Consider the following 15,223-nt stretch of genomic DNA (forward strand, 5'->3'; position numbering starts at 1 on the left):
TCTCCACCTCAGTCCCCTTTGCTATCTCATACAAAATTCATTGTAGTCCTGTCTTCTCCATCTTCACGACCGACTGACTGACTAAACCGTGTCCCTTCCATGCCCCTCATCTAATAAATGAATTTTAAAAAAAGCTACTTCTTGTTTCTTTCATTTTTCATAAACTATTTTGTCTGTTCATTACCATATGACCCTGGAAGGCTTAATACTAATAATTAGTTAGTTACTCATTTCTTAACTATAGTTTACCTCAACGTCTTCAGTGAGAAACAATTCAAATTGCTTATAAAACTCTTTTGGATTAGTGAGCTTGTGATCTTTGGCAGTTTCAAGAAAATTCTCGATATCTTGAAGTGCAGCTTCAGCTCCTTCTTGAGATTGGCACTTATCAACCGCTTGAGATGCCAGGAGATATATGCCTGTTTCACACCACTCCTTGGCCTTGAAGGACAAAACAAAATAATTAAAACAGAATATTAATAGTTATTTGTTTTGTGACTAATTCTTAAAGATCAAAAAAAATTAATTACACTGTCCAGGTGCTTATGGACTTCAAGAGATTTTCCAAGCATATCATGTTTTTTCTTCATTTCGTTGGTAAAATCATCACATATACGCCTGAGTTCATTACATTTTGGTCGGATGGAGTCAATGGCATAGTGGTTGCTTTGGATAAGCTGATCTCCATGCAGAGCCAATAACTGTGCCTTTTCTAATGATTCCTGTGACAAAAAAATAACAGAACAATTACATTTGAGCTGGACAATCAATTTGATTGAAAAGGTCATCAGCAAGACATGTCAAAAATTATAAGCCTAGGAATGTTAATATTAGAAGACAAAATATTAATTTCTTTCTAACGCACTTCTGTGCATGGTATTTTGCTATTAAATTAGAAAACTTCAGGCATATTGCCCCTCAAACTCAAAAGATAGCCTATGGGGAATCCTCCTGGTGTCTACTTATGTTTGTGACTTTTACCATGTTAGAAATTTCTCTTTGGAATTTCACAGTGAATGCATTGAATATTTGATGTCACAAAGGTAATTCAGTGTAATTTTCAAATATATTTTTCACAGTCACCAAAAAGTAGCTAAATTTCCTATGCTGAAAAATAAGAGTGTAACGAGCATATCTTTTCGTAATATTCTGATACTGGATGAGGTTTCCCTCTTTCCAGAGACAAAAAAAACTGCAGATGCTGGAATCCAAGATGAACAAACAGGAGACTGGAAGTACACAGCAAGCCAGATGGCATCAGGAGGTGGAGAAGTCAAAGCTTCTGATATAGCCCTCCTTCAGAACTGGGGGTGGCTGTAAGGGAGCTGTGGATAAAGGTGTGGGAGAGGGTTTTGGGTGGAGAGAGGGGGGGTTGGTGAAGTAGGGATAGGGGAACACAGATGAGGGCCTGTGGGTCCAGCTGAGATGCTCGGTAAAACATGCCCTGAATTTACGTTTGGTCCACATCGGTTAGCGAAGTCCACATTGGGAGAAATGGATACAGTAAACTAGGTTAGACGAGAGGCAGGTAAACCTCTGTCTCACCTGGAAGGACTATTTGGGGCCATGGATGGAGGTGAGGGGGGTGGTGTGCCAGCAGGTTTTTCATCTTTTACGGTTGCAGGGGAAGGTACAGAGGGGTTGGTAGGGAAAGGACCCCTTATTGTCACCTTCCACCCTACTAATCTCTGTATCCAATGTATTATCCTTAAACACTTTCATAAACTCCAATTAAACCCCATCACCAAGGACATCTTCCTCTCCCCAGCCCTCTCTGCTTTCCGCAAGGACTGTTTCCTTTGCCAATCCTTGGTTTGCGTCACTCTCCCCACCAACGCCCCGAACCCCCAGGTACCTGCCCATGCAACAGTAGAAGATGAAAAACCTGCTGGCACACCAACCCCTCACCTCCATTCAGTGCCTAAAATAGTCTTTCCAGGTGAGACAGAGGTTCACCTGCCTCTCCTCCAACCTAGTTTTCTCTTTCTGGTGCTCTTGATATAACCTTCTCTACGCAGGGGAGACCAATTGTAAACTCAGGGCACATTTTGCTGCATCTCAGCCCGGACCTGCAGAAGCTGACCTGACCTCCCAGTCACTGCCCATTTTAATTCCCCTTCCCACTCCCTTTCTGACATGACCATCCTTGGCTTCCTCCATTTCCACAGCGAATCAGAGCACAAATTGAAGGAACACCTCATCTTCCGCCTGGCAGCATATAGCCTGGAGGACTCAAAATTGAGTCTCCAATTTCAAATAACCTTCCTTCTAATTCCCTGACTCCCTTCCCAGCCCCTCCCCCTCCCTTCCATTCCTCTGATAGACTACCAACTGGATTCATTCCTTCCATCGACCAACCAAGCCGTGCACTCTATCTACGTTCACCTATCCCTATCTCACTAACCCGTCTTGCTCCCCAACCAACACCCCACCAAACCCACCCCACTTTAGCTGCAGCTCCCCTTACATCCACCCTCCGTTCTGAAGAAGGGTTATACTTGAAACACTGACTTCTCCACCACACAACGCTGCCTGGCTTGCTTTGTTCTTTTAGCCTCCTGCTTGTCCCTCTTTCCAGGCATAATTGATTGATTTTCCTTTCAACCAGTGTTATATATTAAGTTAGAGTCTGCTTTTATTTTTTAATTGGTCAGTTTAGATACTTGAGCATAATGGTGAAGGGTCAATGTGTACAGATGACACACTCAGCTACGCATCTCAATGCAAAACTCCAATGGTAGTTATTCTGCACTCTCAACATTCTTCATGCTACCACATTGCCAAAACTTTGATTTTTGTTCCCAAACATAAATTGAACATTTTTTTAGCAGAAAGGAAATGTGAATCTAGGAAACTTTTTAAATGTATATGAGCAGTACAAGTCCTTGATACAGTATTGTTAAATATAATTGTTTATCATTAATGTGTTTGGTTAGCTCAAGAAAATTATAGTCTCAGTACGTTAGGTTTGTCAGCTCATTTCAGAAATTCTGGCCTGCCTGCAGTGGAGGCTATAGATAGTTAAAAATGAATTAAGCTTGTTTGCAATTTAAAGTGATGACCATCAGAGTAATCGTGTGATGATTTAACTCAGGATGTTTAATTTCTCTGTTTTGTCATGAAATTACAGGACTTTAAGAGAATGAGGGAGAGAGTTCATTTGTTGAAGACTGAGTGGCATTTAACTGTTATTTACCTGTGCTTTCTCTTCCTTCATTTGGAGTTCTTTTAGAAGGCGTTCCACAGATGCTACACTGTCTCCAATATCAGTGAATGTAGCCTGTGTTTCTGTTAAACAATCCAGAATAACTTTAACCTGCAAAGAGAGAATCGGTAGTAACTAGTTTCCAATCCCTCATTTCAATTTTATCATTGCATCCAGAAATCCATATTTGATATTTACTTAAATCTCAGCAGCCACAGCGTGAGTTTGGACCATCAGATTAATTTCTGTTTGGTTGTTATTGGATTCTGACAACACATGATTAGTATTCAAACACAATTTTATGGTTAATTAAGGTCAGAACACCTGAAGTTTTAGCACAGTTACTATAACTTTAAAATAAAGCTTAACCTGTTGTACTAAAGTAAAGGAGAAAAAAATTAATCCGTCAATCAAAAGTCTGAATTTTACACATTTGGGTTCTAATATGTCATAACCGAAACAGCATCATAGGTATGTGGTCATAAAATATTAAATATGTAATTCCACAAATATTGCCAATGCTTGATTTATATTCTACGCTATTGCATTCTTTTACCATTGCTCATATGTAAAGTTTTAATATAAATGCAAATGTATTCACCACATCCCAAGGTACTTCAAAACCAATGAGTTACTGTTGTATTCTGACAGAACACAGCATCCAATTTGTTATCAGCAAGGTGTCATATACAGCACGGAGGTACGTTTTGGTTTGAGGGTATTAGAGATCATGTAATGCAATGAGTGGTGTCCTGGCCTCTTAGCCAGAAGTTCTGTGTTAAACAAGGCAACTGTGCGGAGTTTGCACATTCTCCCCATGTCTGAGATGGTTTTCTCTGGGTGCTCCAGTTTCCTCCCACAATCCTAAGATGTGCAGGTTAGGTGAATTGGCCATGCTAAATTATCCATAGTGTTCACGGTGTGTAGGTTAGGTGCATTAGTCAGGGATAAATATAGGATATAGGGTAGGGGAATGGGTCTGGGTGGGTTACTCTTCAGAGGGTTGGTGTGTACTTGTTGGGCCGAAGGGCCTGTTTCCACACTGTAAGGATTCTATGATTCTAAGCCAGAGCTCGATCACCATGGAGGGTATACTCATTATGTGTGTTTCACCGTGAAATGTGGAAAAAAAAGACATTCTTTCACACATTGTCAGTTCCACTTTAAATGTAACTTATATAATTATTTCTATTCCCATCGTAAAACGTTGTCAAGAATGTGACATTGTTTGAATTATCTAAGTATCTTTTCCACTGCCTCTCTTGCTGTTGCAAACTTCTGGTTTTCTATGCATAGCCTTATGAATGGAGAGAGTGAATTTTTAAATTCTTAGAGAATTATTTTCCAAAGGGGCACATATGTAGTCTCTATCTTTAATGCCCACATAAATTAAATAAAATCATACAACAACAGGTTATAGTCCAACAGGTTTAATTGGAAGCACTAGATTTTGGAGCGCCGCTCCTTCATCAGGTGGTTGAGGAGGACACAATTGTAAGACACAAAATTTATAGCAAAAGTTTACAGTGTGATGTAATTGAAATTATACATTGAAAAATACCTTGATTGTTAAGTCTCTCATCTGTTAGGATGACCATGATAGTTTCACTTCTTTCATATGTAAATCACAAAACTTTTTTAAAAAGTTACATTCTCAGGTTAACTGTAACAATTGGTGTGAGCCCAGATAAGATGTTGAAGGTGTTAGCCCCCTGTGTTCTGTTGTCTGTGCCATAATGTTTGGACTGATTCTAATCTAAAAAATGAGTTAACAGAGTCTTACATGGATTCATGCAGTTTTTGAGCAAAGTACAATGTAACTCTGCAAGTACAAATTCACCCCACAAACGTGTGTGTGTGTGTGTCTGGGGTGGGGGATTGTGAGTGTCTGTGAGAGATAGTGTATATGTATGTGTGTGTGAGTGTAAAGGGGTCTAAGTCTGTGACAGGGTGCATGTGTGAGTGTAGGAGTGTGCGTGTGTCTGTAGGAGTGTATGTTAGTGTTTGTGTGCGTGTCTGTGTATAGGTGTGTGTGTATGTGTATGTGTGCGTGTGTGTATAGTGCAATGGTGGTCACCTGTAATGTGACATGAACCCAAGGTCCCGGTTGAGGCCCTCCCTATGGGTACAGAACTTAGCCATCATCCTCTGCTTGGCCACTTTTCACTGCTGCCTGTCCCAAAGTCTGCCTTGCTACAACAGTCAACAGTCAGGAGTGTTCCCTCCCAGTTGGAGAATACTTCAGCCTCAGACCTTCGGGTGACCATCCTCCAAATCGGACTTCACACAGACACACATACAGACACTCACACACACTCCTACAGGCACACACACTCCCACACTCACACATGCATCCTCTCACAGACCTAGACCCCTTACACTCACACAAACACACATATACACTCTCTCTCACAGACTCACAAACCCTCACCCCAGACACACACAAACTCCTACAGACACACACACTCATACTCACACATGCACCCTCTCACAGACTTAGACCCTTTTACACTCTCACACACGTACATATACACTGTCTCTCACAGACATTCACATCCCCCCACCCCAGACACACACACACACACAAACGCACACATGCACACATACACATATATGTTTGTGGGGTGAATTTGTACTTGCAGAGTTACATTGTACTTTGCTCAAAAACTGCATGAATCCATGTAAGACTCTGTTAACTCATTTTTCAGATTAGAATCAGTCTAAACATTATGGCACAGACAGAGAACACAGGGGGCTAACACCTTCATCATCTTATCTGGGCTCACACCATTTGTTACAGTTAACCTGAGAATGTAACTTTCACAAAACGTTTTGTGATTTACATATGAAAGAAGTGAAACTATCATGGTGTCCTAACAGATGAGAGACTTAACAATCAAGGTATTTTTCAATATATAATTTCAGTTACATCACATTGTAAACTTTTGCTATAAATTCTGTGTCTTACAACTGTGTCCTCCACAACCATCTGATGAAGGAGCAGCGCTTTGAAAGCTAGTGCTTCCAATTAAACCTGAGAGACTGTTGTGTGATTTTTTACTTTGTATACCCCAGTGCAACACCGGCATCTCCAAATCATCACACCAAGTAAAACTATTTTGCATTAAACTCTCAATTTATTTGAAATGCTCGCCCAGTCTGTTTCTGAATATTCCAGAATTTCTACCACTAAGACTCAAGGATCAGCTCCTATGCAGGATAGTATTTTTTAATACCTCAACCTTATCACTTCCTCAGAAAGCAAGGCATAAATTTCTTTAGCTCTACCCATCAGTCTACTTTTAGTTCCAGCCTTTTAAGCTTCTATTCCCTTTCTGTCTCCTTTTCTCTTGCCTTCAATGCTCTTTTCTTTTTCTGTCCTCTAAAGTGCTTCTTTTTCAGTTGAAATTTTTAACGTTCAGTACTCTTTCTTGATTTTTCATTTCCTTTTCTATTTCAGACTGCTCCGTCTGCAATTAAATTCTTGCCAACTCAATCGACTCACCATCTAACTTAATTGTTGTTATAGAATCATAGAGATGAACAGCAAAGAAACAGACCCTTTGGTTCAACTTGTCCAAGCTGATCAGATATCCGAAATAAATCTAGTCCCATTTGTCAGCATTTGTTCCATATCCTACTAAATCCTTCCTATTCATATAACCGTCCATTTTAAATGTTGGAATTGTACCAGGCTCTACACTCCCTCTGGTAGCTCATTCCAAATGCACTACCTTCTGCATAAAAATGTTGCCCTTTGGGTCTCTTTTGAATCTTTCTCTTCTCTAGTTCTAGACTCCTCCACCCCAGAAAAGATCTTGTCCACTGAGGTGATATTTCCTCAATTCGAGTCATAGAGTCATAAAGGTTGACAGCATGAAAACAGTCCCTTTGCCCTAACTTATCCAGGCCACCCAGTTTTGCCTCGTCACATTTGCCTGTGTTTGGTCCATATCCCTCCATAACTATCCCATCTGTGCCTGCTTAAAAGTTTCTTAAATGAAAAAATTGTACTCACTTCCACCACAACTCCTGGCAGCCCATTCCAAACAGTCACCACCCTTTGTGTGAAAAAATTGCTCCTCAACTTTTCTGTATCTCTCCCCTCTCACCTTAAACCTATGCTTTAAGATGTAGACTCCCTTACCTTATCTATGTCTGTCACCATTTTATCTTCCTCTATAAAGACATCCTTCAGTCTCCTACACGTCAAGAAAAAGATCCCAGCCTATCCAACCTCTCCTCAAAACCTTCCAGTTCAAGTAACATTCTAATAAATCTTTTCTGCACCATTTCTAGTTTAGTAATACCCTTTCTATTGTAGGGTGACCAGAACTGTACACAATCCAAATCTGAACTCCAACGCCTTGTACAGCTGCAACAAGACATCCTATCTTCTATACTCAGTGCTCTGACTGATGAAAGCTAGCATGCTGAACGCCTTCTTCACTGCCCTGTCTATCTGTAACTCCAATTTCAAGGAACTAGGAACCTGTACCCCTAGACCACGTTATTCTACACACTCCCCAGGGCCCTACCATTGACTGTGTAAGTCCTACTCTGATTTGACCCATCAAAATACAACACTTTACATTTATCTAATTAAACTCCATCCACCCATTGTCAGCTCACTAGCTCAGTTGATCAAGAGCTTGCTGTATTCCCAGATAACTTTCTTCACTGTCCACTACACTAATCTTAGTGTCATCCACAAACTTACCAACCATACTTCCTAAATTCTTATCTAAATCATCTATATAAATGATGAATAGCAGTGGGTGCAGTACCAATCCCTGTGGCACACCACTGGTCACAGGCCTCTAGTCTGAAAAACAATTCCCCACCACCACCCTCTTATGTTCTACCATCAAGCCAATTTTATATCCAATTGGCTAGCTCTCCCTGGCTTCCATGAGACTTAACCTTACTCAGTAACCTACTATGCGATACCTTGTCAAAGGCCTTGCTAAAGTCCATGTAAATAATGTCTACCGCACAACCTTCATCTACTTTCTTGGTCACTCCTTCAAATAACTCAACTAAATTCGTGCCATGGTGACTATTCCAAATGAGTCCTGGTTTCTCTAAATGCCTGTAGATTCTGTTTCTCAGAATCCCCTCTGACAACTTATTCGCCATAGACTTCAGGCTCACCAGCCTGTAGTTCCCCATATCTCCCTGCAACCTTCCTTAAATAATGACACATTAGTCTCCACTCCAATGTTCAGACACTTCACCCATGGCTGCTGATGAAACAAATATTCTCCCTCATCCCCTCCACCTAATATTCTTGATAATTTACACAAGAAATAGGAGCAGAAGATTATATTTTCTGTCAAGCCTACTCCACCATTCAATGCTGTCATGGTTGATCTTTGGCTTCAGCTTCATTCTCCCAACCACTCTCCATTGATTTTCTAAGAGACTTTTTGATTTCCTAAGAGACCAACCATTTGTCAGGCCCACCTTAAATTTATTCAATGATAATGAATGCACAGCCCTTTGCGGTGGTGAATACCCATACATTCACAGCCCTTTCAGTCAAGAAATTTCTCACCTCAATCCTAAATGATTGAGTTTTTGTGTTGAGACTGAGCCTTAATGTTTTTGTTTCTACTGGACAGGAATCTATCTCTCAGCATCTACACTATCAATCACCCTCAGAATGTTTTATCTTTTAATAAGATAGTCTCGAATTCTTCTCAACTCCAAAGAACACAGACCTTTTTGCTCAGTCTATCAATGTAGGACAACCCGCTCATCCCATGTCCTAATTTGGTGAACCTTTGCTGTACTGCCTAAAGCATGACTACATATCTTAAATGCAGCGACCAAAAATTCTCACAGTGCCCCCAGATGTTGTCTCACCAAACCCTGTGCACCTGTAATAAGGCTTCTTTATTCCTATATTCCAATTCTTTTGCAATAAAGGTCAACATCCATTTGTCTTCCACATTGCTCGCTGTACTGTGAAACTTGCCACAGAAGTACATAAAAATCTGTTTGAACATCAGCATTTACAAGTTTTATACTGTCATGAAAATGCTTTTTGGTTAAACTTGCTTGGAGGACTAAAGTTTCGAAAGATTCTTGACAAAGGAACTTATTTCAAAATTTTTGGTCAGACCTGGAGTTGTTTCTTTAAAAGGTTACTGAAAGTCACTGCAGACATTGGCGTTAATTTTAAAGAAGGCTTCCTAGAAATCATGCATCATGCGCTGGAAATCAAGCCCGACTATTCCTAGAGACATCACAAAAGTTAAAAATTTTATCAAAGTATGCAGAATTCCCCAATTGTGGAAACATCATTTTCATATTCACTCTAGCCAGACTTGTCAGCATTCTGTAAGCTTCAATGAGATCCTAACACATCTTTCTAAACTCCATTGAGTACAAATGCAGAATCCTCAACCGCTCCTTATATGACAAGCCTTTCATCTCCAGGATCATTCTTGTAAATCTCTGCTGGACCGCCTCCAATGCTACTACATCCTTTCTTAGATGGGGTGCAAAAACTGCACACAGTATTCCAAATGCAGTCTGTTCAGAGTCTTATGTAGCCTCAGGAGTGCATCTCTGCTATTGTATTCTAGACTCTCTTGTAATGAAAGCCAACATTGCATTTGCCTTCCTTATTCCCAACTGAATCTGTATTTTAAGAGAATAGTGAACTAGGATTCTTAATTCCCTTCGTGCTTTAGATTTCCAAAGCTTTTGCCTGTGAGAAAATAGTCTATATTTCTATTTTTCCTACTGAAGAGTCTAACCTCACCCTTTCTCACATTGTATTCCGTCTGCCATTTCCTTGCCCACAGCTAATGTGGAAAAGTGCTTCTGCAGCCTTCCCACTACCTATTTCTTCACTTATATTTATGTCATCTGCAAATTTAGCAATAATGCCCTCATTTCCTTTATCCAGACTGTTAATGTATAAAAGGATAGTTGTAATCCCAACAAAGATCCCCACAGAACTCCACTAGTCACCCACTGCCATCCTGAAAAAGACCCCTTTACCCCACTCTGCTTTCCACTAGTCACTTAATTCTCTCTCCATGCCAGTAATTGCACCTAACACCATGGGCTCTTCTCTTATTTAGAAGCCCCTCCTGTGTGGCACCTTGTCAAAGGCCTCTGGAAATCCAAATAGATAATGTCCACTGGCTCTCATTGTTCTAATGTACTGATTACCTCCTCAAAGAATTCTAACAGATTATTAGGTATGACCTCCGCTAAATGAAGCTGTGCTGACTCACCCCTATTATACTGTGCACTTCCAAGTACTCCGCAACCTCATCCTTAAAATCTTACCAATGACAGAGGTCAGGCTAAACAACCTATAATTTCCTGTTGTTGTCATCCCCTCTTCTTAAACAGAAGTGTTATCCTCATCATTTTCCAGTTCTCTGGGATCCTCCCTGACTGGTTCATAACTTGAAAAGTCTCTGACTTATTAGTTGAAAGGAACAAACTGCAGCAACTGGTGATGGAAATAAACTGACTGTGTTTAAAGTTTAGATAATTTTCACTGCAGATATCAAAGTAGAACCTCTTTCCAGTGGTCCAAAGGCTCCTGTCCATATTATTCTCACCCACAAGGTTGTTCAGCTACCTGGGAGTGAATCACATGATCATTGGCAGGCAAAAGGCTTTTGTCATTGACACCTGGTCACCACTCCATAACCAACCAGCTACTTGTTGCCAGCCAAACCTCCTTTAGTATACAGCCCTGGTTCAACCCATCTGTACTTACCTTCCCCAGAGTAAACAGCACCTATCATGAGTGTCAGTTGCCTCCTTTTTAAAATTAGAGTAATCCCTTCCATTGTTCTTCAGTTTTAAGAACAGTCCTTTTCATACTTCAGTCTTCAATCAAAAATACAAAGAAATGAGAAGATACGTTCTTTATACACAACTGGTGATAATTGCTTGCTTTTCTGAAGGGTCTGCTGGGTCTGTTTTGGAACAGTGACTGGCTTCACTAAGTTTTTGTTTGGTCTGTGATTTTAGAGAAGATTTGCAGCTCAGGTTGTAAGTTTGCTTGCTGAGCTGGTAGATTTGTTCTCAGACTTTTTGTCACCATGCTACGTAACATCATCAGAGACCTCCGGTGAAACGCTGATGTTCTGTCCTGCTTGTTATTTATGTGTCTATTTATGGTCTGTTGTGGTGGGTGATATCACTTCTGGTTCTTTTTCTGAGAGGTTGATAAATGGGGTCTAAATTGATATGTTTGTTGAGGGAGTTCCGGTTTGAATGCCAGGCCTCTAGGAATTCCCATGCATGCCTGCACCAGGATTGATGTATTGTCCCAGTCGTATCGGTGTCTCTCTTCGTCTGTGTGTATGGATACTGGTGATAGTTGGTCATGGCTTTTGGTGGCTAGTTGGTGCTCATGTATTGTGGTGGCTAGCTTCCTGTCCATTTGTCCAATGCAATGTTTGTTGCAGTCCTTGCAGGGTATTTTGTATATGTCATTCATTCTGCTGGTTGTTGGTAGGGGGTCCTTCAAATTCATCAGGAGCTGTTTCAGTGTGGTGGTAGGTTTGTGGGCTACCATGGTGCCTAGGGGCCAGAGAAGTCTGGTTGTCATCTCCGAGATGTCTTTAATGTATGGCAGGGTAACTAAAATCTCTGAGCCTGTTGTGTCTTCTTGTTTAGGTCTGTAGGAATTGGTGGACTGCGCTTATCTGGTACCCACTGTTCCTGAATACATTGTTTAGGTGTTTTTCCACGGCTTCTCATAGTTCCTGGGTGTTGCAGTGTGTTGTAGCTCATTTAAATAATGCCCTGATGTAGCTCTGTTTGTGGGTGTTGGGATGTCCTGATACAGCTCCGTTTGTGTGTGTGTGTGTCTTTCCTGAAGATGCTGGTCTGCAGCTCTCCATTGGCTTTTTGTTCTATTGTGACGTCTAGGAAGGGAAGTCTGTTACTATTCTCTTCCTCTCTGGTGAACTTTTTACCAGTAAGGATGTTGTTTGTGTGTTTGTGGGTTTCTTCTAATATGTTGTGTTCTGTGATGACAAAGGTGTCATCCACATAGTGGACCCAAAGCTTGAGCTGGATTGTGGGAAGGGCTATTCGTTCTAACTCCTGCACAACTGCTTCTATTAAGTGTCCCGATATTGGTGATCCCATAAGCATCCCATTGATTTGTTTGTAGATCTTGTTGTTGAAGGTGAAGCGGGTTGTGAGGCACAGGTCTACTAGTTTGAAGATGCTGTCCTTGCTGATGGAATTGGAGTGTCAGGCATTTGTGTTCTTGGTTCGTCTCGCAGTGAGGCTTGTGATTCTTTGGCTAGGGTGATTATTATTGATGTGAATAGGACTGTCAGGGTGAAGGAAACCAGGACTTTGTTGTCCTCTACTTTGATGTCTTTGATGATGTTAAGGATTTCCTAGGTGGAGTGGATGGAGTGGCTTGAGTCTTCTACTAGGTCTTTCAGTTTGCGTTGCTGTTCCTTTGCTGGTCTGTATGCCAGTGTACCAGGAAGTGAGACTTTGGGTCTGAGGGGGGCCCCCTTCTTTATGTACCTTTGGTAATCCATAGAAACGGGGTGTGATGAATCCTTCAGGTTTCATTCTTTGGAGGTCTGTCTTGTTAATTTCACCTGCCCTGTGAAGCTTCCTCAGAAGCTGTAATATGGTTTGCTAGCTGTAGAGTTGGGTCCATTGCCACCTGTTGGTAGATATCAGTATCTGCTTTCAATGTATTGTGTTCTGTTCAGGATGAGGGTCATGCGCCCTTTGTCTGCAGGTAAGATTAGGGTGCAGGTGACAAACTAAAACTAGTATCCATACATACAGACACCAGTTCGACTGGGACAAGCTAAACAAAGACACAACGGGAATTCCTAGAGGCCTGGCATTCAAACCGGAACTCCATTAACAAACATATCGATTTGGACCCCATTTACAAACCTCTTAGAAAAAGAACCGGAAGTGATATCTCCCACAACAGACCAAGACACATAAATAGCAAGTGGGACAGAACACCAGCACATCACCAGAGGCTCACTGATGATGTTACATAGCATGATGACGAAATGTCTGAGAACAAATCTACCAGCTCAGTGAGCAAACTTACAATCTGATCTTGTTTTATCTGTTTGATTTGGAGGGATGTCTACTTAGAACAGGCTGAGTTGGAGGAAAGTCTGCCAAAAACAAATGAGTTGAAGAAAGCCTGTTTTGATCAAACTGTTCAATGATCTCACCATTTCTGAAATGAAAACCTTCCCCATCTATTCAGGTGTCACCAAGTTTTTCTTTTTAGAAGAATAATTGAAAGAACAACTTAAAATTGTTTTTTTCCTGAAAAACCTGCTTGCAAGATTTCAGAGATTGTGTGTGATGAATGACTTTTCCACAACTGCTGGAACAACAGACCCTGGAATATTCTATGCTTTACTTATTTGCCTTGAAGAACAACACATTGGCTAAAGTGTTTTTTTTCTGTAAGCCAGTCTTGACAGAGAAAACTGCTCTTTTCCTGATGCATGGGTGAGCAAGTGTGTGTTTTGGTACAGTTACAGAGATGAACACTCATATTTGTATATTACTGAATGTGTATAGTAATTAATTACTGCATCTTTATTGAACAAAATTGTGTTTTGACCAACTGAGGTCTGTTTAGGAAATATGGTGGCTCAATATATTTGTTTAAAATTCAATATAGATGAGGTATTTAATTGGTTATCCTAGTAACTAGAAATTTTCAATTTTATGTTCAGACCCATGGAATGGTGGATCTAGAGTGACACTGCAATCCCACAGCCTCAGTTGTAGCATAAAACTCGTAAGATCTAAGATACCCAATGGAAATATTGTTTAACTGTAAGTGTTGCATTAATAATTGCAAAGAGTTAAAAGGAAATACACTAGGTATCTTGTGCATTATTATGCTAAAATGGCTTACTACAACTTTTCAGGAGGCGAAAGATGAGACACTGATGATTTCCAAAGAATAATCAAGGTTGGCTGATTGAATTGGCTAAGAAGTTAGGATTACAGTTACGAGTAGGCGATAGGAATTAAAGAATTACAGAATGTTCTGAAAGTCTTAACATACTTTAAGGTAGATAAATCCCTAGGACCTGTTGAAGTGTATCCCGGGACTTTGTGGAGGCTAGGGAGGAAACTGCGGTGCCCCTAGCAAAAGTTATGCCTTACTGCATGGCTGTAAGAGTACATTAATGTTCATCATTAGAAATTATCAATCTGGATAAGGAATCCCTGAACAATCCTCAAGTTAATCAGTAGAGCTTAAAGATAATCTGTTTGAAAGGTGAAGTGCTCATCCAGCAATTTGCCAAGAGCTAAAGCTTGCAGTTATTTTGAAATCAATTGGAGACTGGTCAGTTCTGGTTTGATAAAAGCAATGTGTTAATAGATCTGATAAACATATTCCTCTTGGATGTTAGACCAATGGGTAAATTAGAGCATTTTATAGGCCAGTATCTCTCAGGGCATGATGGAGGGCTTCCCACTCCCCATCCCTATACTGATCACCTGATAAAGGGGTACTAGAAACGATTATCCGTAATGGAATATGGCAACTGCACATGCACAAACATAGCTATTGTCATCACCTGATGATGACAGGCTGGATTTCAGAAAGCACCTGTGCATGTGCTAATGACACCACCACATTCAGCATGGAGGGATCAGGGAGGTGAAGCAGAGATTTGTACCACAGCTGGAATGTGACACTGCAGTGCCAGAAGCAGAAATAGGGAGACCAGACCAGCAGCAGAAGTGAAGGGTATCCTGGGGATGGGTGTGATGTCATGGGGCCTGCTCCATGGACATTGGAGCAGGGGAAGGGTACTGTACTGGGAGCCAGTCTCCTTCTCCCTGAGAACTATGGGAAGGCCGGGAAGATTTGGAGGCCATAGTGGGAGAGAGTGGGAGAGGGATAAAGTAAACTTATGGATATTAAGGTAGCGCCAGTATTAGACAGGCTGCTCTTTCTTGTTGCTTGAAAATGACATTTGTTTTCTTCTTGCTCTTTGCATCATT

The 15,223-nt window shown here is 40.9% G+C and overlaps 1 protein-coding gene across 3 annotated transcripts in view; it reads right to left on the reverse strand.

Moving 5' to 3' along the window:
* The window catches only part of mcf2l2 (MCF.2 cell line derived transforming sequence-like 2), a 390,224-nt gene that overhangs the window by 188,087 nt on the left and 186,914 nt on the right, over positions 1-15,223 (reverse strand). For all 3 annotated transcript variants that reach the window (XM_072572454.1, XM_072572457.1, XM_072572456.1), the window contains exons 10-12: positions 3,197-3,316; positions 531-722; positions 250-441 (exon numbers count right to left, since the gene is read on the reverse strand). In XM_072572454.1, coding sequence (XP_072428555.1) covers positions 250-441; positions 531-722; positions 3,197-3,316 — 504 coding nt within the window. The remainder of the gene's footprint in view (positions 1-249; positions 442-530; positions 723-3,196; positions 3,317-15,223) is intronic.

Source organism: Chiloscyllium punctatum, chromosome 6 (genome assembly GCF_047496795.1).
Source record: "Chiloscyllium punctatum isolate Juve2018m chromosome 6, sChiPun1.3, whole genome shotgun sequence".
NCBI lineage: Eukaryota > Metazoa > Chordata > Chondrichthyes > Orectolobiformes > Hemiscylliidae > Chiloscyllium > Chiloscyllium punctatum.